The sequence below is a fragment of the Drosophila ananassae genome (genome assembly GCF_017639315.1).
Source record: "Drosophila ananassae strain 14024-0371.13 chromosome 4 unlocalized genomic scaffold, ASM1763931v2 tig00000054, whole genome shotgun sequence".
Taxonomy (NCBI): Eukaryota; Metazoa; Arthropoda; class Insecta; order Diptera; family Drosophilidae; genus Drosophila; species Drosophila ananassae.
The window spans coordinates 2,999,633-3,020,888 of NW_025319037.1; the positions used below are offsets into that span (position 1 = coordinate 2,999,633).

The 21,256-nt window shown below is 43.4% G+C and overlaps 1 protein-coding gene across 10 annotated transcripts in view; it reads right to left on the bottom strand.

The window, feature by feature from the left end:
- Window positions 1-21,256, bottom strand: part of LOC6502768 (transcription factor SOX-6) — a 437,528-nt gene that overhangs the window by 240,970 nt on the left and 175,302 nt on the right. The window contains exons 1-2 of one of the 10 annotated variants that reach the window (XM_032452171.2): window positions 19,267-19,327; window positions 13,565-13,629 (exon numbers count right to left, since the gene is read on the bottom strand). The exons of 8 other annotated variants lie outside the window; for them this stretch is intronic. In XM_032452171.2, coding sequence (XP_032308062.1) covers window positions 13,565-13,584 — 20 coding nt within the window. In that variant the 5' untranslated portion in view covers window positions 13,585-13,629; window positions 19,267-19,327. Of the gene's footprint in view, window positions 1-13,564; window positions 13,630-19,266; window positions 19,328-21,256 lie in introns of those variants that run through there. One more of the 10 variants, XM_044717623.1, reaches the window with a different exon arrangement.

A 21,256-nucleotide genomic window follows, 5' to 3' on the forward strand; every position in this document is an offset into this window, starting at 1 on the left:
CGAGCTCCTAGATGCCGTCAAGTGCCTGCCCGAATTTACGCAGGAAGCGCAGGAAGCATACGTTTCCTAGCGGCAAGCGGCGGCAGCCGCATATTATATTTTTAGGAACTATGTAAATAGCTCTCGCCATTATCAGGCCGTCATAATTATTAGGAGTAAAATAAGAGGCCCTGCCGATGCCGTGCTATCCTCGTTTGGCACTGTGCTGAATTTCGACGCGATTATAAATCGACTCGACTTTACGTACAGTGATAAGCGTCAGATTCACGTTATCGAGCAGGAGATGGGTACTCTCAGGCAGGGAAATATGAGCCTACTGCAGTACTATGACGAGGTCGAGAAAAAACTGACCTTGCTCACCAACAAAGCCACCATGTCGTACGAAGCCTCGGCGGCAAAGGTTTTGTGTGACAAATTCCGACACGACGCACTTCGAGTATTTATCTCGGGACTTAAGCGTAGTCTTACGGATGTCCTCTTTTCGGCAAAGCCGAAAGATATGCCCTCGCTTTGGCACAAGAAATAGAATCTAACCACGAAAAGTACTCCTTCGCGGCTTCGTTTGCCAGAAGCCAGGAGGACAAGGATAAAAAATAATATCCAAAAGCACAAGAACACCATCAGGCTCCTACGCCGGCGAATGCCCAGACAAACACTAGCAAAAATCCGTACTACACCAAGCAGTACAAGGCACAGGTGCACTCTGCCCCACAAAGCGGAGACACCCCTGAACCCATGGACATTGATCCATCACTTTCCAGGATGCTTAAACCGTCTCTAGCCCCGGCATACCAAAACAGGAAGCCGGTCGATCAGGCCCACACAAAAGGCAGAGGGTTAACCACGTCGTGCAGGGCGCAAGTGAATCCGGGGTGAAATATACCGCAGCAGCTTCAGACGCGGCTCAAGGAATTGACGACGACGCCATTGAGGAATATGATTCGGACGTCATTAATTTTTTAGGGGAAAGTCCCTGCTACCCGTCATCAGGCGGGGATAAAGCGTTAAGCGTTAATCAAGCTTTTAATAGAGGCGGGCGCGTCAAAAAATTTCATCCGTCCGTATGAAGGGTTGAAAGGCGTCCGCCCAGTAGATTCGCCATTTTCAGTACATTCTATCCATGGCGTTACCACAATCACAAAAAAATGCTTCGTATCCCTATTCAACTTGAAGGCCACGTTCTTCATCTTACCATATTTGTCGTCTTTTGATGCCATCATCGGCCTTGACCTGTTAAAACAGGCAGGGGCTTTGCCTAGCTTCCGGACACCTCAAATGGGGTTCCGAAATAGAAAAGCTAGAATTCCAAGCATGCCCCAACGTAAATTTTACTGAAGTGGACTGCTCCAGTGCACCACCTTCAGTCAGAAAAGCATTTTCAAAAATGCTAAGCGACAGGAAAAATGCCTTCGCGAACCCAAATGAGGCGTTACCTTACAACACTTCAGTGGTTGCCACCATTAGAACAGTTGATGAGGAGCCCATTTATGCCAGACACTACCCGTACCCAATGGGGCAGCCGATTTCGTCAATGGCGAAATTCAAGACCTCCTAAAAAACGGCATAATCCAGAAGTCGAGATCCCCCTACAATAACCCAATATGAGTAGTAGACAAAAAGGGAACCGACGAGTCTGGCAACCGTAAGATGCGGCTGGTATTAGACTTTCGAAAGTTAAAAGAGGGGACAATACCGGATCGCTATCGTCTTCTCAGAGGACGAAAATGCCCACATTCGGCACGTAGACTGGGTGCTAAAGAGCCTGCACGACGCCAACATGAGAGTGTCGGCGCAGAAATCGGTTTTCTTCAAAAAAAAGCGTTTATTTTTTTGGGGTTTATAGTCACCAGTGAAGGGACTAGAACAGACCCAGAAAAGGTCCGGTCCATCAAGGAATTTCCGGAGCCTAAAAACGTTTTTGAAGTAAGGTCATTCATGGGCTTGGCTAGCTACTATAGGTGCTTTATCAAAGATTTTGCATCAATAGCTAAGCCCATTTCGAGCATCTTAAAAGGGGAACATGGAAATGTGAGCAGATACAGATCCAGAAACATCCAGGTACAGTTTACCGAGCCACAACGGCTGGCCTTCGAAAAGCTTCAAAACATCCTGGCCTCTGAGGATGTCATCCTCAGATACCCCGATTATAAATTGGCATTTGATCTAACGACAGATGCCTCAGCATACGGCATTGGCGCAGTGCTTTCCCAAAAGGGACTACCCATTACTATGATCTCTAGAACCAGAGGTAAAGGACAGAGAGGTTAACTACGCTACCAACGAAAGGGAGCTGTTAGCCATAGTTTGGGCTCTAGAAAAGCTTCGTCACTACCTATATGGGGTCAAAGACATAAATGTCTACACTGACCATCGACGAGTGTGGTGCCAAGGTTCATTACATGCCTGGCAAAGATGCCCTCTCGACGCAACAACTCAACGTTGTAGAAGAAAAAGAGGCATTTTCAAGCGCGTCCACAATTCACAGTGAGCTGTCGCTCACCCACACTATCCCATCCACGGACAAGCCTCTAAATTGCTTCCAAAACCAGATAACTCTGGAGGAAGCCCGCTTTTCGTCAAAACGCAGCTTTGTTCTCTTTGGAAACAGACGGCATTAGGAAGAGACGGCATAACATTGACTTCACTTGCAAGGAGTCATTGCTGGAGGAGCTCGCGGACGTGATAGTTCCTAAAGGCGTAAACGCCATCCATTGCGATTTGCACACGCTAGCAATGGTACAGGACAAATTGGTTCGGCAATTCCCTGCCACCAAATTTTGGCACTGCAAAGCCGAGTAACGGATATTTTTGCAATTGACGAGAGGCGGGAGATTCTCACTGTCGAGCACAACAGAGCTCACAGGTCTGCCCAAGAAAACGTGAAGCAGCTACTCTCCGTGTACTACTTCCCAAAAATGACCAAAATGGCGAACGAAATAGTCGATTCCTGCAGGACTTGAGCCAAGGCTAAATACGACAGACATCCAAAGAAACAGGAACTTGGAACACCAATCCCATCTCATGTAGGAGGAATGCTACACATAGACATCTTCTCCACGGATAAAAAGTATTTCCTTACGTGCATCGACAAATTCTCGAAATTTGCCGTCGTCCAACCGGTTCACTGTAGATCCATAGAGGACCTCAAACCCTACAGCTGATGAACATTTTCCCTAAGGCAATGGTCATATATTGCAACAACGAACCATCGTTGAACTCGCACACCATTGTGGCCATGCTGGAAAACTATTTCAGCGTTAGCATTTCAAATGCTCCGCCCCTCCACAGTGTCTCAAACGGACAGGTGGAACGCTTCCACAGCACTCTGGTGGAGCTTGCTAGATGCCTTAAAATCGTCAAAGGCATTAGCGATACCGTAGAGCTGATCCTACTGGCTACAACCAAATACAACAAATCTATCCATTCGGTCATCGACAAGAGGCCGGCTGACGTGGTTCAGACTCAATCAAATGGACCACAATACGAAATACAGGATAAGATAAAAATAGCCCAGGACAAGCTCCGAAACAGGGAAAACGCTTCCCGACAAAATAGAGTGTTCGAGGTTGGCGAAAAAGTCCTAGTGAAGTCCAACAAATGCCTGGGCAACAAACTCTCACCTTTGTGTGAAGAGAAACCCGTTGAAGCGGACATGGGGACCACAGTCCTCATTAAGGGGAGGGTGGTCCACAAAGACAACCTGAGGTAGGCCGAGCGTGACTATATTATCCCTCGCTTGATAATTTTTAAATTTTTTATTATCCATTTTTTGTAGCCACTTGGCATAAGTTTTGCTTCCATTATTTTAATCACGCTTTGGTGGTGGGCTACCTAAATTTCAACAAACTTACAGCACTTCCAAATTACAGGTTCACAACCATATCCCTGATTTTCCTTTTGAGCACAACATCGGCACGCGTCACGGACTATTCTAAAGCTAAATAAATTCCCATCGTTGAAGGCCGAATTCTAGTATGGGAGGAATTCGCGTTTGTGAATCATTCAGCGAATCTCTCGGAACCTCGTCCAACATGTTCCCTCAGTCTCACATGCAGAAACTCTTGATTGTTGATGTCGCCCATCTGCGCGACCTGCTCGACTCGTTGAGCATCCATCAAAGGGAAGCAAGAAGCTTAGACTTCCTAGGGACCGCGTTGAAAGTAGTGGCGGGAACGCCGAACGCGGAAGACTTCGAGAAAAATAAATTAAGAGAATTCAAATTAACCAATGCAAACAATAGGCAGGTCAATATTAAGAATAAGGTGCAAATTCAAATTAATAAAATTTCCGCTACCGTCAACCAACTTCTGAGGTCAGCTAAAAAGTCCCAAATTGATACAGGGCACCTATTAGAGATGCTTTTAACTCGAAATATGATGATAACAATGGAGCTGCAGGGTTTAATACTGTCAGTAGCACTTGCCAAAGTTAATATCGTTAGCCCTAGCATCTTAGATCATGCAGACCTGGAAGGGGTGTGGATGGAAGAGCCCACCGAGACCTCGATTAGGGATGTTTTGTCCGTATCGTCCGTTAAGATTTTACAATTCAATAACATCTTACACTTTATTATTAAGTTTCCGAAGATTAAATCGGCCTGCAACAAGATCACCGTTTTTCCGGTGTCACATCACGACACCATACTCAGGCTGGAGGAAAATATTATTGCTGAATGCGACGGCAATATCCACACGGTAGAAAACTGCTCTTTGACAGCAGGGGCTACGTTTTGTCGGCTGGCGCGAAGAAGATCATGCGCTCAGAGCACCACGCTGGTGGCACGGCACATTGCGAGATCCAGCAAAGCGATTTACACCCCATCACCTACGTTGATGAGGGGATCGTGATTATAAATGATAACCCTGTGTAATGGCACCTGTGCCCAAATAAGGGGCACATACCTCGTCACTTTTGAAGAAGGTGCCACCGTCAACGAAACCCGATTGGTCAACCATGACACAGCCCAGAAGAGTGCTCCAGGAGTGGCCAGCTCGCCTTCCCTAAACGTCACTATGGAACGCAACGTTCTTAGTCTTCCTTACCTGCACCGGCTTCGGGGAGAAGATCAACCGTCATCAAATATATGAGATGGTGTTCATAGCGGGAGCAATGTGCTGCGCTTTTATTTGCATCGGCTTGGCCTATCGGCGGGTCACTCAGGCCCGAAGAACCGCGGCCCAACTAAAGGAGGGGATGATCGCCCAAATAGGGTCGGCCGAGGGCGGCCTTATTCTTGAAGGGGGAGTAGTTAACTGAAGTTAACAACGCAACGGCAATGTCCGATTACTTAAGAGCTCGCTGTGGCCAAACTGCTGACACAGCGTCTGGCCGGATGCTCGTGCCTAGCCAGCGAACACTACATATCTGCGTGGCCGCTATGAAATACATTTTTGTTAGCTTAAAGTTTCAGTTTGTACTTGAGTCTCACACAATAAAGAACTCCTTTACCAAAACTCCGGCACAAGCCATAAGATTCAATTCACTTGTAAAATTGGTTACTCAGCCTCAAGGGGGGTAACAATGGAGTTAGTAACTCCCAACATAACTTCCAGCAAGAAGGAAGAACCCTAGGCAACCGCCAGGGATATTATATCATCCTCTACTGAAGACATCCTCTCCAGCAACGGACATCCAACTTTACCTACCCCTTAGTCTCATTAATTTACATACGGAATCGCAAGCACACAGCAAACAGGTCTCGCTGAATGCTCGGTCCGATCGACACGTGTCGTTTAACGCCATGCCTTTGGCGTCTTGATATGAGCCATCAAAAACCACTCTAAGTTTCCGACCCAATATGGGATGATGTGGCAGGTAGAAATTCCTACCCTTGGGAATTTGGCTCGGTGAGATTTCTCGCATTTGGCCTGAACTTTACGTAATCGTAACGTAATTGTTGATTCTGTGCCAAACGTCGTTCAACTGATTTGAACCTCTGCACCGCTCTTTGAAGTGTATCTGCGAATTGTGTTTCGGATAAGAATGTCAATTGGGGCCCAAAAGAATGTCAATTGGGGCAGTTGGACTAAATTGTGAATCTGCCAGTTGCAGATCGTTGAAAGCTCGAAGTGCAGACGTGTCGATGGCCTGCCTTTCCAATGATGATGTAATCTTTCAAGCACGTGAGCCTCGACTACCATCTGATCTTGTGAAATACGGGATTGGATGCGTATAGTGCTGCATCCCCTTGAAGTGTCTGCTTTGCTTGATGAAATTCCCGTCACCAGTTTGAGTGATGGCGTACGAGCCAAACTATGTGTTTGTATACAACGTTCAGATACATACGACAGTTTTGAACCCGTGTCCAATAGGAGTCGGCAAGCTAGCAAATCTCCATTTGCGTTACGAACGTTGACCATGGCCGTGGGCAAGGTGCTGCTGTTCCATCCAGTCGATTGTTGTGAATTTGCAGTGCCTTGTGTACATAAAATTGCTGCAGAACGTTCCGCTTGTTCGATGCGACTCGTAGTCACCGTTGAGATGTTTGCGCTAGGATCCTCCTGATCCTCACCAGTTTGAGCGATTGTTCCAATAGCCTGTTGCGTGCGTTGCAGGTGCAACATTGAGTGATGCTGACCTTTATATTATCTGCACTTCAACGTAGATTTCCATTTTCTGACCATTTTCTGGTTTTAGACAATTGTAGCATAGAGCGCCTTCCTTGGCAAACGAAAACCTCTGTCCTGCTGACATATCCAAGAATTGTTGGCATCCATACAGACGATGCTCTACAGAATGACATTTGCTGCACTTGTTTGCTTCAAGTACAACCAACGAATGTGTGACCTTCCTTGACTTGTCACCGATTGTGGCTGAAGTCTTGCCTCCGATTGTTTCACGCTTGCTGAGCTTCAGTTCCTCGCAACAGGCATGCAAAAATTTGCAGAATTCCTTCAATGTGGGTGAGTCTGACTCCACACTGCGCTCGATCCACCTGCGTCGAGTGTCTGCATGCAGCTTCTCCAGCGTCAAGTAGATGATCCAATAGTCTCGTCCTGTTTCTTCGATGGCATCCAGACCACGCACTATTTCATTAGCACCCGCTGACACTTTCCGTAATGTTGTTGTATCCGCCGTTGTTGTTGTTGGCAGCTTTATAAACTGCTCCAATAGTGAATTCACGATGTGCCGTGGACGATTATATTTTTCATTAAGTCGCTCCCACGGAGTGTTGTAAGCTGAGTCCGTAATAGCCAAATGTCGTACCCGATTCGCAGCCTCGTTAATCAAAAGAGATTTCAAATGATGATATTTGTGCATAATTGTCAAATTCCCCTTATTGTGAATTGTGCTCTCGTAAAGGTCTTTGAAAGCTGGCCATTCTGAATAATTGCCAGCGAACTGTTTGATTTAAATTTTAGGCAATTCGCTTTGAGCTGATGCCCCTACCATTTGAGCACTACCTGAATTCGCCGCGTAGACGTCTCCTCCTTCAGGTCTCGACATGTTTGCAGTGGCTCGATTTGCCGCCAACTTCTCGAAGAGTTGTTGTAGCAAACATATTATTGCGTCGTTGTTTTGCAGCACGCCGCTGCCGTTTTCACTGTTCACAAATGATGGACCAGGATGTACCTACCTAGAATGTACCTACCCTCGCCGAAAGTAATGCATGTGCCCTTAGATATTTTTCCTCGTAGAATATGTTGTCATGCTCTGGATCCACATAGCCATCTGCTTAGGCTAGCATAGCTATTTCATCACCAAATCTTTCCATGTTGTGTTGACACCTCTGCCCATGTGGTGTTCGAATGTTGCGCGTCCTCAGCCCAAGCCAAGCTCCGTGTGATATTGGCCTTGAGTCTGACGCGCCCTTTTGTCAATGCTTTTAATTGCTCCATGCCGAGAAACAATTACAAATGAGAACCAATGCACAGAAACCTACAAAACAAATCCGGTTGCGAAGGACCAAACAATGATCCCCAACCAAAGACACGAATGAGCAGTAGACTGTAGAGTTATATGTTCTTGTCGGTTTCGTTGTCTAATTGGTACTAAAGTTACAGATTTTCCATTTGTGGAACTTAAAGATATGTGTATGTCACTTCAAAAGTTCAAAATCACTGTTACACTGTGTAATGCTATGCGTTTTAATTTATGCTTTAATACAATTTATGAGCAGGGCTATTATAGTTAATGTGTAAGTTCAAATTATGTGTTTAATTTTACATTTGGCTAAGAAGAGTAATGTATTTTTTAGTTAGTGGTTATTAAGTTAGCTAGTTTATACTGAGAATATGATAGTGTCCGCTTGTGTCAAGTAAATGTTTGACTGATAGGTTGAGGAAGTGTTTATGGGTGATATTTGTCTGTCCAGTTTTTAATCGAGTGAGAATAGCGCATTCCTTTCTGATGCACGACGCAGGAAATTTGAAGTCCTTTTGTCGACGTTAAATTGTTTACCAGTGGTTAAAAGACAAAAGTCTTTCAATTCGATGTCGAGCAATATATATTTGATGTTATTCCAGATGACATATTATACTCCAGGTATAATTGTGTGACAAGGAGCCCGTCCGGCTAGTTTTGCGGCTTTGTCGACCAAATCGTTTCTGTTTAATCCAATATGTACCGAGACTCATAATAGCTTAATTAACTAATATTTTGATGCAGAGTTGGTGAATTTCGCATAAAAGGTTTGTTTAAGAACTATCGATACCTAGTTTATAAGTTATCCCATATTGTCATCTTTATATTTTCTATACCTACTAGCTTTAGAATCCACAATATGTATGCACACACACACCTATCGTTAAGTTTCATAAATGTAAATTTTCTTAGTACCAATTAGACAGCGAAACTAACATGAACATAAAACTCTACAGTCCACTGCTCATTCGTCTCATCGGTTGGGGATCATAGTTTGGTCCTTCGCAACCGGATTTGTTTTGTAGTTTTCTGTGCATTGGTTCTCATTTGTAATTGTTTCTCGGCATGGAGTAATTAAAAGCATTGACAAAAGGGCGCGCCAGACTCAAGGCCAATATCACACGGAGCTTGGCTTGGGCTGAGGACGCGCAACATTCGAACGCCACACGGGCAGAGGTGTCTTCGCGGCTGGAGCATCTCAACACAACATGGAAAGAATTCAATAGATTTGGTGATGAAATAGCTATGCTCGACGAAGTAGATGGCTATGTGGATCCGGAGCATGACAACATATTCTACGAGGAAAAATATCTAAGGGCGCATGCATTACTTTCGACGATGGTAGGTACAAGACCTAGTCCATCATTTGTGAATAGTGAAAACGGCGTGCTGCAAAACAACGACGCAATAATAAGTTTGCTACAACAACAACAACAACTCTTTGAGCAGTTGGCGGCAAATCGAGCCACTGCAAACATGTCGAGACCTGAAGGAGGAGACGCCTACGCGGCGAATTCAGGTAGTGCTCAAATGGTAATGGCATCAGCTCAAAGCGAATTGCCTAAAATTCAAATTAAACGGTTCACTGGCAATTATTCAGAGTGGCCAGCTTTCAAAGACATATATGAGAGCACAATTCACAATAAGGCGAATTTGACAAATACGCACAAATTTCATCATCTGAAATCTCTTCTGATCGACGAGGCTGCGAATCTGGTACGACATTTGGCTATTACGGATTCAGCTTACAACACTGCGTGGGAGCGACTTAATGAAAGATATAATCGTCCACGGCACATCGTGAATTCACTATTGGAGCAGTTAATGAAGCTGCCAACAACAACAACGGCGGATACAACAACATTACGGAAAGTGTCAGCGGGCGCTAATGAAATAGTGCGTGGTCTGGATGCCATCGAAGAAACAGGACGAGACTATTGGATCATCTACTTGACGCTGGAGAAGCTGCATGCAGACACTCGACGCAGATGGATCGAGCGCAGTGTGGAGTCAGACTCACCCACATTGAAGGAATTCTGCAAATTTTTGCATGCCTGTTGCGAGGATCTGAAGCTCAGCAAGCGTGAAACAATCGGAGGCAAGACTTCAGCCACAATCGGTGACAAGTCAAGGAAGGTCACACATTCGTTGGTTGTACTTGAAGCAAACAAGTGCAGCAAATGTCATTCTGTAGAGCATCGTCTGTATGGATGCCAACAATTCTTGGATATGTCAGCAGGACAGAGGTTTTCGTTTGCCAAGGGAAAACGCTCTATGTTACAATTGTCTGAATCCTGGTCATGGGGTCAGAAAATGCAAATCCACGTTCAAGTGCAGACAATGTAAAGGTCAGCATCACTCACTGTTGCACCTGCAACGCACGCAACAGGCTATTGGAACAATCGCTCAAACTGGTGAGGATCAGGAGGATCCTAGCACAAACATCACAACGGTGACTACGAGTCACATCGCACAAGCAGAAGGTTCTGCAGCAATTGTATGTGCACAAGGCACTGCAAATACACAACAATCAACTGGATGGAACAGCAGCACCTTGCCGACGGCCATGGTCAACGTTCGTAACGCAAATGGAGATTTGGTAACGTGCCAACTCCTATTGGATACGGGTTCAGAACTGTCGTATATATCTGAACGCTGTATACAAACACTTGGTTTGGCTCGTACGCCATCACGCATACTGGTTACGGGAATTTCATCAACCAAAGCAGACACTACAAGGGGATGCAGCACTATAAGCATCCAATCCCGTATTTCGGAAGATCAGCTGGTAGTCCAGGCTCATGTGCTTGGAAAGATTACGTCATCATTGGAAAGGCAGGCCATCGACGCGTCTGCACTTCGAGTTTTCAACGATCTGCAACTGGCAGATTCACAATTTAGCACGAATGCCCCAATTGACATTCTTTTGGGCAGCGAACACGTATGGAGCGTTATAATTGGGAGAAAGATCTACGACAACAAAGGAAACTCATTGCTATATCATCAATTTATGGATGGGTAATTACATCACTGCTTTCATCACGCGCATGCAGCGCTACGGCACTAACAACGACAATCGACATCGATGCTAGAGCATACAACGCAAAGGAGAAGTCCAACCTGAAGACGAGGAGGTGGAGAAACACTTTCTTGCAACACACACTCGAGACGAACAAGGCAACTACATCGTAGAACTTCCGTTTAAAGTATCCGAAACACAATTCGCAGATACACTTCAAGGAGCGCTGCAGAGGTTCAAATCAGTTGAACGACGTTTGGCACAAAATCAACAATTACGTAACGACTACGTGAAGTTCATGAGGGAATACCAGGAGCTAGGACATATGCGAGAAATCTCACCGAGCGAAATTCCCAAGGGTAGGAATTTCTACTTGACACATTATTCCGTATTGGGTCGGAAACTTAGAGTGGTTTTCGACGGCTCATATCAAGACGCCAAAGGCATGGCGTTAAACGACACGCTCTCGATCGGACCGAGTATTCAGAGAGACCTGTTTGCTGTGTGCTTGCGATTCCGTATGAACAAATACATCTTTTCAGCGGACATAGTCAAGATGTTCCGTCAAATCTGGGTGAGCGAAAAACATAGAGACTATCAGAGAATAGCACGGTAGACCGGTGACGTATGGAACATCATGCGCACCATTTCTAGCAGTCAGAGTGCTAGAGCAACTAGCTGCTGACCATAAGCACGAGTTTCCGAACGCAGCAAAAATCGTGTTGGAGGACTTCTATGTCGACGACGTTCTCACTGGAGCAAATAGTGAGGATGAGCTGCTACGAAACAGGTACGAACTGGTCCAACTGATGTCCTGTGCTAACCTAGAGCTCGGGAAATGGGTATCGAATACCAAACGCATCACATCGGAGGATAACGCGGATTCCTCACAATCACCAGTCAAAGTGCTAGGGCTGCATTGGCACTCTGGAGAGGACACATTGTCGTACAATGTAAACTTATCAAAATATCCTAGCCGAATGGTTAACGACGAACCATTTCGGTCGCCATACTTGCAGCAAAAACAAGAGTGGCACCTTTGAAGCAGCAGTCTTTGCCGCGCCTGGAACTATGGGGCGCAGTTCTACTGAGTCAACTTCTGCAATCCATAAAGGCTGGACTAATGAACAACGACGTAACGATCTACGCATGGCGTGATTCGACGATAGTCCTGTCATGGTTATCGTATTTACCAGCCCAACTCAAGACGTTTGTTGGGAACCGCACTTCAGAAATCCTCGAAACCATTCGAGCATGCATGGCGGCATGTAGACTCAAAATCGAATCCAGCGGATTGCGCATCTCGTGGCTTGAGAGTATCCGAGCTCTTTGACTTCCAATTATGGTGGAAGGGTCCTTCATGGCTGAGGGACAAGGAACAATTCTTGGAAAGGTTGAACAATACTCATAACTGTACTTCTCTTTCAGACGAATGCATACAAGACGAAGTCAAAACTACCTGCCTAGCTGCGCAGACGATTGTCACGACGGACAACCCATGGGATAAGCTTCTCAATCGCAACTCATCTTGGCTGAAGCTTATACACACACTTGCTTACGTTTTGCGCTTCATTCATCGCATGAAGCACCCATCTTCGAAACAAACATCGAATTATCTAACATTCGATGAGATCAAGGCGTCAATAAGTTATATTGTCCCCATCCATCCCATATTCCCATATTCCCATATTGTCATCTTTATATTTTCTATACCTACTAGCTTTAGAATCCACAATATGTATGCACACACACACCTATCGTTAAGTTCCACAAATGTAAATTTTCTTAGTACCAATTAGACAGCGAAACTGACAAGAACATATAACTCTACAGTCCACTGCTCATTCGTCTCATCGGTTGGGGATCACCCCCCAAAGTGCCTTTTGCTCATTATCAACAAAAAAAACTGCGTGCATGGGGCAAGCTTCTCTTGGTAAGAGATCTGCTACTCATCTCGGCCATCCAGAGAATTGATACAGGAAAGATAGATAAAAGGGTTCCTTCGCATCGGGCTGTACCGTCGAGTGCTCAAGACCTCAGATGTTGCGAGGCTTGGTTTGCCCTCCCAACCTGTGGCTATCAAAATCCTGGGTACAGAACCCATGATGTCACTAATAGCCCCTACCTCGGCGGTCTCAAGGGGACCTGTTATGTCGGGTCAAAAACACATTATTTAGCACATTATTAAAATTTATTTAACAACTAAAAGAAATACAATAAAAAATTTGCTTTCGCCCTAAACCAAACATGCCAACTATATCTAATTGTATGGAGTAAATACTAAAGTTAATATAATAATAATATTTGAAAGTTAATATTTGTAAGTTATAAGTATTTGTATAATTTGTGTAAGGTAAGATAATTGAAAAGAATTGGCTTTTCAAAACAACAAAGACAAATTAGGCATGAACTAGCCTTTTAATATTAAAATATAAATACATGGAAATTACATCAAACATATAAACTAACATGCGCTCGAACTTGAGTGAAAACTTGCCAATGAACTGGATCGAGCGACTTGGACTTGGGGATTTAAAATTATTTTACACTTTCCTTTTTTTTTTGACCATCATATTTAGGAAATATTCCTTGTTCTACTTTATATATATTTTTTTTGGCCTCATTTACTTTTTCTTTACGACTAAAATTTGTATTATGTAAGAACTTTACATTCACACTTACCCCAAAATTGGTAAATCCATCGTCAAAAGCGCTTTCTCGGACTTGAGGTGGCTGAAATTTTGGAACTTAACTATAACAAAAAAAAACATGGAAAATTCTCTATCATGAACTATACGATGGGGCCATGGACATTAATATTTCGTTTTTTTTCCTTTTCAAAGGTTAGGTATAACCCCACTATCACTTCGACCCGAGTTTGGCCAATTTTTCTTTTTTTTTCTTTTATTCCATATGCCTTTCTAAAGTCTCGGAATCGGTTTTAGCCATCAGCAAACACTAAAACATGAAAATTACTCACTAATATAACTTACACTACTTAAACTAGCACCTATCTATATACCGAATCCCACGTAGATTCGGCTCCAACGATTTTCCCCGGATAAACGCTCTCCGGATTATCGCGCCGGGGTCGCCAGAGGCCTCCGAAGTACCCTGGATCACTCTTCACTTTTCCGTCGGAAAACTAGTGATCTTTGCGGATAACTTCGCGGCGAGGAAAAATTATGCGCTATCGAGCACGGTTGGGACCAAACTGCCCGCTCGCGAAAAAGGGTTTGATGGGGGGCCTAGAGAGTCAACTCAAGTCCGCCGATTGAGGGTTTATTATTCTCAGCTTATCGGTTCTGGTCTATCTGATGCCTGGTACAAACTGGTACTTTTCCGGCGAACGCTGCTCCTGCTGCTTTGCGCTGTGGGCTTCCGGAGTCCCTCAGACCCGCTCCGACCCTATGACTTCGGCATATGGACGATTATCATTGTTTTTGAACCTAATTGTATTTATAGTTTTAACATTTTTTCAATAGGACCTTATTCTTCTAGTATTTCTAGACACCACTTTTTCTTTCACTTTTTTTTCTAAAGTCTGAACTGGACATACTAGTTCAGGTCCCCGTTTGTCGACTTGTCCTTCGGAACACTTGCCTGCTGTCGACCGCTGAAAGTGCTCGCTTTCCCGTTTTTTAAACAATTCGGACAAGTATGACGGTAGTTATTTGGGGCGCTACAGCCGAAACAAAACACTTTGCGCTTCATTCGACATTCTTTGTGTCGATGGCCTTCTTTGCGACAGTTCCAGCATAATAGCACCATTGCACAGACTTCGCCATTCACTTCACCTTCTGCGAATTCCTCAGCATCCATCATCTCCTCAACCAACTCGGAAACTTGCTTGCGGAACGGTACCACCTTCTGATATCCCTGGGATTTTCGGACGTCTTCTAAGAAACTTTCCCTGCGCCGGCATATTGCCCTTAAATTTTCTACCGACCAGACTGGAATTTTCAGAATCTCATGCCTTATCTCTGGCCTTAAATTTCTTTTCAAAATTTCCACCACTTCCATTTCGGTTAGTGGCATGTCCAGGTGATCCATTAATTCCTCTATTGCATCATAGAATGAATCGAATCCTTCCCTTTCCCGCTGCTTCCTATCTCGAATGGCTTCTCGGATATCTAAGTCTGTCCGCGCCTATCTGAATTGCCTCCTTAGCGCAGTACAAAGAAAGTCCCACCGCAATTCCTTAGTATTTTTGTGGTACCTCCAGTAGAACTCTCTCGCTTTTCCTTCAAATAGAAGGCTAGCATTGCTGCTTAGAATTGAAAAATTACCTTCCAGCGTTTGCCCGGTGAGAGCTTCTACTCGGTAAATAAATTATCGCCACTAAGACTTTCCGGATTTCCACTAAACCGCAATTTCCAACTATTTAAAATATGGCCTAATTGTCGGGCCTCTGGCTTAGGTCTGAGTGATTACTCCTGGGTGTTTCGCGATTAGACCCTACTGGTTCATCCATACTGCCTAGTGGAATTTGGCCTAAGGAATTCCTTCCAAGTGCTACCTCCGGGTTTGAAACTTCTACCGCTGGAAATGATGCCGGAAGATTGGCTTCAATTAACCTAGCCATTCTTTCAGATAATTTTGTCATCAATTCGTTCTGCATGGACTTTACAGCGTCTAAAACTGTATTTTGGATTAACTCTTTCTGAGCCAGTCCCAACGCGGATGCCCCTGATGAGCCACTGCGCGTAGAATCTAACATCTGCCCTCTAGTTGACCTAGTGTTTTGAGATGGGGTATCCAATTTTTCGAAGCATACCGTGCTACAATTAGGACACATTGTCTTACTTTTGGCATAGCCTGCAATGCAGGACTGATGGAAAACATGACCATATTTGGTTTTGTACGTTTTTCCAACATCTAAGGTGGAATCACATAACAAACACTTTTGTGCCCCATTTTCTTCGGGATCTGGCATGACTGGTTAATTTTTCGAATTTGGCAAGGACAGAAAAAACAAGAAAGGAAAGCTAACTTCGGGCGGAGCCGAAGTTGATATACCCTTACAGTTGAGTCGCAGTGCGCTAGGTGGCGCCACGCATCTTATATTATTAGATATATAGCGGATCGTATACAGTCGGCCGATCCTTATGAAATTTGGCATATTGTATTATTTTGCACAAAGAGTAATCTGTACCAAGTCCCATCTTTCTAATTTAAAAAACACCAAAGTTATGCCAATTCCGATCGTTCTATGACAGCTATAGGATACAGTCGGCCGATCCTTATGAAATTTTGTGCATAAGATATTTTGGTCAAATATAACATGTGTGGAAACTCCCAACCCTCTAACTTACCAAAGTTACAAAACACCAAAGTTTTGGCAATTCCGATCAATCAGTTATATGGCAGCTATAGGATATAGTCGACCGATCTCGGCCGTTCCGACTTATATACTACCTGCAAAGAAAAAAAGGATGTGTGCAAAGTTTCAACTCGAAAGCTCTAAAACTGAGACACTTGTTTGCGTAGAAACCGACAGACAGACATGCAGGCACAAGGACAGACGGATATACGGACAGACAGACAGACGGAAAGACGGACATGCTCATATCGACTCTGGAGGTGATCCTGATCAAGAATATATATACTTTATAGGGTCGGAGATGTCTCCTTCACTGCGATGCACACTTTTGACCAAAATTATAATAGCCTCTGCAAGGGTATAAAAAAAAGTATAGATAAAAAAAGATAACGAGGAATTCAAACAGATGTAATATGGGATTTCACAGAACGAAAAGGTCGATGAACTTTCCGTTGTATCAGCTGATTCTTTTGCTTCGCACAACTGTTTCTTTTGCTTCCCAGAACTGACCTATCTTAACTTCGGTTTGATCGAACCCCTCAGAAGTTGACCTAGATTCGCTAAGGGTTTGATCGCCTGATTTAAACAAAAAATTATTTATTAGTTTATTTATTTATTTCTTTTTTTTCTCTCTTTGTTTTTTAAATCATGGCCAAAACCGAAAAAAACTAAAATCGCAAACGACAAATATATTATAAAATAATTGACTCTGAGCTTAACTACACCCCTTGAGATAAAACCTGCATGCGAAGGAAAAGAAAAGAAGAATGAAAAAAAAATCACGTGAGTGGCGCCTAACACCTGTTGCTTGTACGCTCACACCAACAACAAATGCTGCTTTCCGACAACGGTTGGGCGATTGCGATCAATCGCTTTTGCCTATAATCCAAGCTTCGTACAATGCACTAAAAACGTTGTTTTCCCATTATTTCGTGGTCAGCTAATATGTCATCATGAAAATAATTGCGGCAATTCCAAAGCGAAATTTTACTGAGAAAACTAATGCTGCTTCTTTTCTACTTTTAATTTGAGTAGTTCACTGCGTTCTAATATCATCCATGGTCAGGAAATGCGCTTATAAGTAGCCCATAAATGCCTGCAATTCCTATGCGTATGATAATAAAACGTATGGACCTGATGTGGATATAGGGTATTTTAAAAGGATTTTTCTTTTGCACTCGCTCGATCTTAGGTCAAACCTTGGCCGGACGACCCTACTTCTCAGTACTTGGTCTATCCGTTTCCTATGCGGCTGATCGAATTTCGAACGAGGTTGAGCATAGCATGAGCTACAAAACGAGATCAAACTCCATTTGTGGGTATTTAAACCAATAAATTAGTTGATTTCTCCTAATGTGTCTGTTTTGCAAACTCTGGCCAAAATGAAAAGTTTTGATGGTGAGCTACGTTGCTCAACGTGGCCCTGAGGTTGGGCGCCATTTGTAACAATGAGGGTGGGTGCTTGAAAGCCGCATATGATATGATATTTAAGTCCTAAGCGTGGTGTTAAATTTGGGAGGGGTGCTAATGGGGGGGCCAGCTAATGGGGTGGTGTTATTGCCACGCCCCCCAAGGTGCCTTTTGCTCATTATCAACAAAAACAAGAAAGGAAAGCTAACTTCGGGCGGAGCCGAAGTTTATATACCCTTGCAGTTCAGTCGCAGTCCGCTAGGTGGCGCCACGCATCTTATATTATTAGATATATAGAAGATCGTATATAGTCGGCCGATCCTTATGAAATTTGGCAAATCAGATTATTTTGTCCAAAATAGAATCTGTACCAAGTCCCATCTTTCTAACTTAAAAAACACCAAAGTTATGCCAATTCCGATCGTTGTATGACAGCTATAGGATATAGTCGGCCGATCCTTATGAAATTTTGAACATAAGATACGTTAGTCAAATATAACATGTGTGGAAAGTCTCAACCCTCTATCTTAAAAAACAACGAAGTTATGGCATTTCCGATCAATCAGTTATATGGCAGCTATAGGATATAGTCGACCGATCTCGGCCGTTCCGACTTATATACTGCCTGCAAAGGAAAGAAGGGTGTGTGCAAAGTTTCAACTCGATAGCTTTAAAACTGAGAGACTAGTTTGCGTAGAAACGGACAGACGGACAGACGGACAGACGGACATGCTCATATCGACTCAGGAGGTGATCCTGATCAAGAATATATATACTTTATGGGGTCGGAGATGTCTCCTTCACTGCGTTGCACACTTTTGACCAAAATTATAATACCCTCTGCAAGGGTATAAAAATGCGTGCATGGGGCAAGCTTCTCTTGGTAAGAGATCTGCTACTCATCTCGGCCATCCAGAGAATTGATTCAGGGAAGATAGATAAAAGGGTTTCTTCGCATCGGGCTGTACCGTCGAGTGCTCAAGACCTCAGATGTGCGAGGCTTGGTTTGCCCTCCCAACCTGTGGCTATCAAAATCCTGGGTACAGACCCCATGATGTCACTAATAGTCCCTACCTCGGCGGTCTCAAGGGGACCTGTTATGTCGGGTCAAAAACACATTATTTAGCACATTATTAAAATTTATTTAACAACTAAAAGAATTACAATAAAAAATTTGCTTTCGCCCTAAACCAAACATGCCAACTATATCTAGTTGTATGGAGTAAATACTAAAATTAATATAATAATAATGGAAATATTTTTAAGATTTAATTAATATTTGTAAGTATTTGCATAATTTGTGTAAGGTAAGATAATTGAAAGGAATTGGCTTTTCAAAACAACATAGACAAATTAGGCATGAACTAGCCTTTAAATATTAAAATATAAATACATGGAAATTACATCAAACATATAAACGAACATGCGCTCGAACTTGAGTGAAAACTTGCCAACGAACTGGGTCGAGCCACTTGGACTAGGAGCGACTTGGACTTTAAACTTTCCTTTTTTTTTTATTTATGTTTTAAGTTGGGCATCATATTTAGGAAATATTCCTTGTTCTACTTTATATATATTTTTTTTTGGCCTCATTTACTTTTTCTTTACGACTAAAATTTGTATTATGTAAGAACTTTACATTCACACTTACCCCAAAATTGGTAAATCCATCGTCGAAAGCGCTTTCTCGGACTTGAGGTGGCTGAAATTTTGGAACTTAACTATAACAAAAAAAAACAAGGAAAATTCTCTCAAGTCAAACTCAAGCCCGCCGATTAAGGGTTTATTATTCTCAGCTTATCGGTTCTGGTCTATCTGATGCTCCTGGTACAAACTGGTACTTTTCCGGCGAACGCTGCTCCTGCTGCTTTGCGCCGTGCGTCCGGAGTCCCTCAGACCCGCTCCGACCCTATGGGTCTGCCTGAATTTTCCTCTGTTCCGGTAATCTCTATCCTGTTGCCGAGCCTAGTCACGAAAGAGATAACTTGGCAAGAATTCCTAACTGACCCGCCGCACTTCCTTACCTCCACGGATCCAACACTGGCTACAAAAACGGTGGGCATTCTTTTTAGATATTTTCGCCCCTGAACATAAGCTCCTTGTTCGCCAATCTTTACACTTCACCGCACTTAGGTAAAACTCAACTGAATCTGAGGAGGTGCAATGAGAGAAAAATTTGGCGCTGAATCTTCCATGGCCTTTGCCCGAAGAAACGATGCCCCCAACGGAAAGTTGCCATTTTACCCGGTTCCTCCTAATCTCTCTATGCCCCTTTCTAGTTTAAAACTTGACTCCTAGATGGCGCACCTTTCCCAACTACCTTTCTTTCTACACATACAAGCGTTACAGGTTCCAGAGTGGCTTACAAACAGACGTCATTTACACTGACTTCAGTAAAGCATTTGACACGCTGACATCTGACCATTCGCTTCGCTTCTGATTTCCTTATCCGGATTTCGAGCTACGTATCTGGAAGGACCCAACTGGTCTTTTTTATAGATGTTACCTCGCGTTAGTGCGCGCCACATCTGGGGTGCTCCAAGGAACCCTTACTTTTGGACCCTTGCTTTTTACACTGCTTATTACCGACTAGCCCTTTGCCTTTACTGATTTATTTGCCTTATGTACGCTGATGACGTTAAGATTTGTCTTCAGTATAGATTCACTAGTGCCCCATCTAGACTTCAATCCGATTTAGATAAATTTCAAAATTTGTGTTTCGCAAATAACCTAAAGTTTAATGGATCGAAATGTAAGCTCATGTCTTTTTACCAATCTAGTCCTCACCAGGCTATGTACTTTCTCTATGGGAACGCCTTAGAACGATTAACTCAGGTTAACGATTTGGGTGTCCGAAAATGGTTAATGGTTAAATGGTTAAAAAAACAATGGGTGTGCTTGGTTTTATGAAAAGACGGTCAAAAGAATTTAATGACCCGTACATAACAAAAACTTAATTTACATCATTCTGTTCGATTCTTGAGTATGGATCGTGTGTCTGGATTCCTCAATACACCGAGATCATCTAGAATCTGTACAAAAAAACTTTCTGACTTTCGCCCTTAGGGGACTTGATTGGGATGCAAATCTTCATCTTCTCTCTTACCATAGTAGACTTTTATTAATCAACTTACCATCACTAACAAACCGTAGTTTTATATAATCTCATTAATGTCGTGTTTCTATATAATCTCATTGATGGAACACGGTTAAATTTTAAAGTTCGTAGTAGAAGGCAAAAAGACAAAAAAAAAGGTCTAGAAACTTTTGTCCTCTATTGCTTAGCTATTGTCGTTGGGGTGTTTAGGGTGTATATTCGGACTAAAATGGTCTCTATCATATCTTATCAGCATGCTCTACGTTTAACGTAAAACCTTTTAATCTTAACGCTTTATCTTTGCAACATTCTTCCTCGTGATACTTACTACCCTTACTATCTCAGATCTATCCATCGATTGGACTGTACGTTGTGCGGCAGCGTTCCTCGGTCGGTTGGGCGGGAGGTGTGGTGTACGTATGCAGCGGGAACCGCGCGAAAACGAAAATGCTCTATTTAACGTGTTTGATTTTAAGCGCGTCCCTTCCATACAGGAGCTAACACTGCATTCAACTCAGTCGATCTACTTTCCAGAGGTACTCTT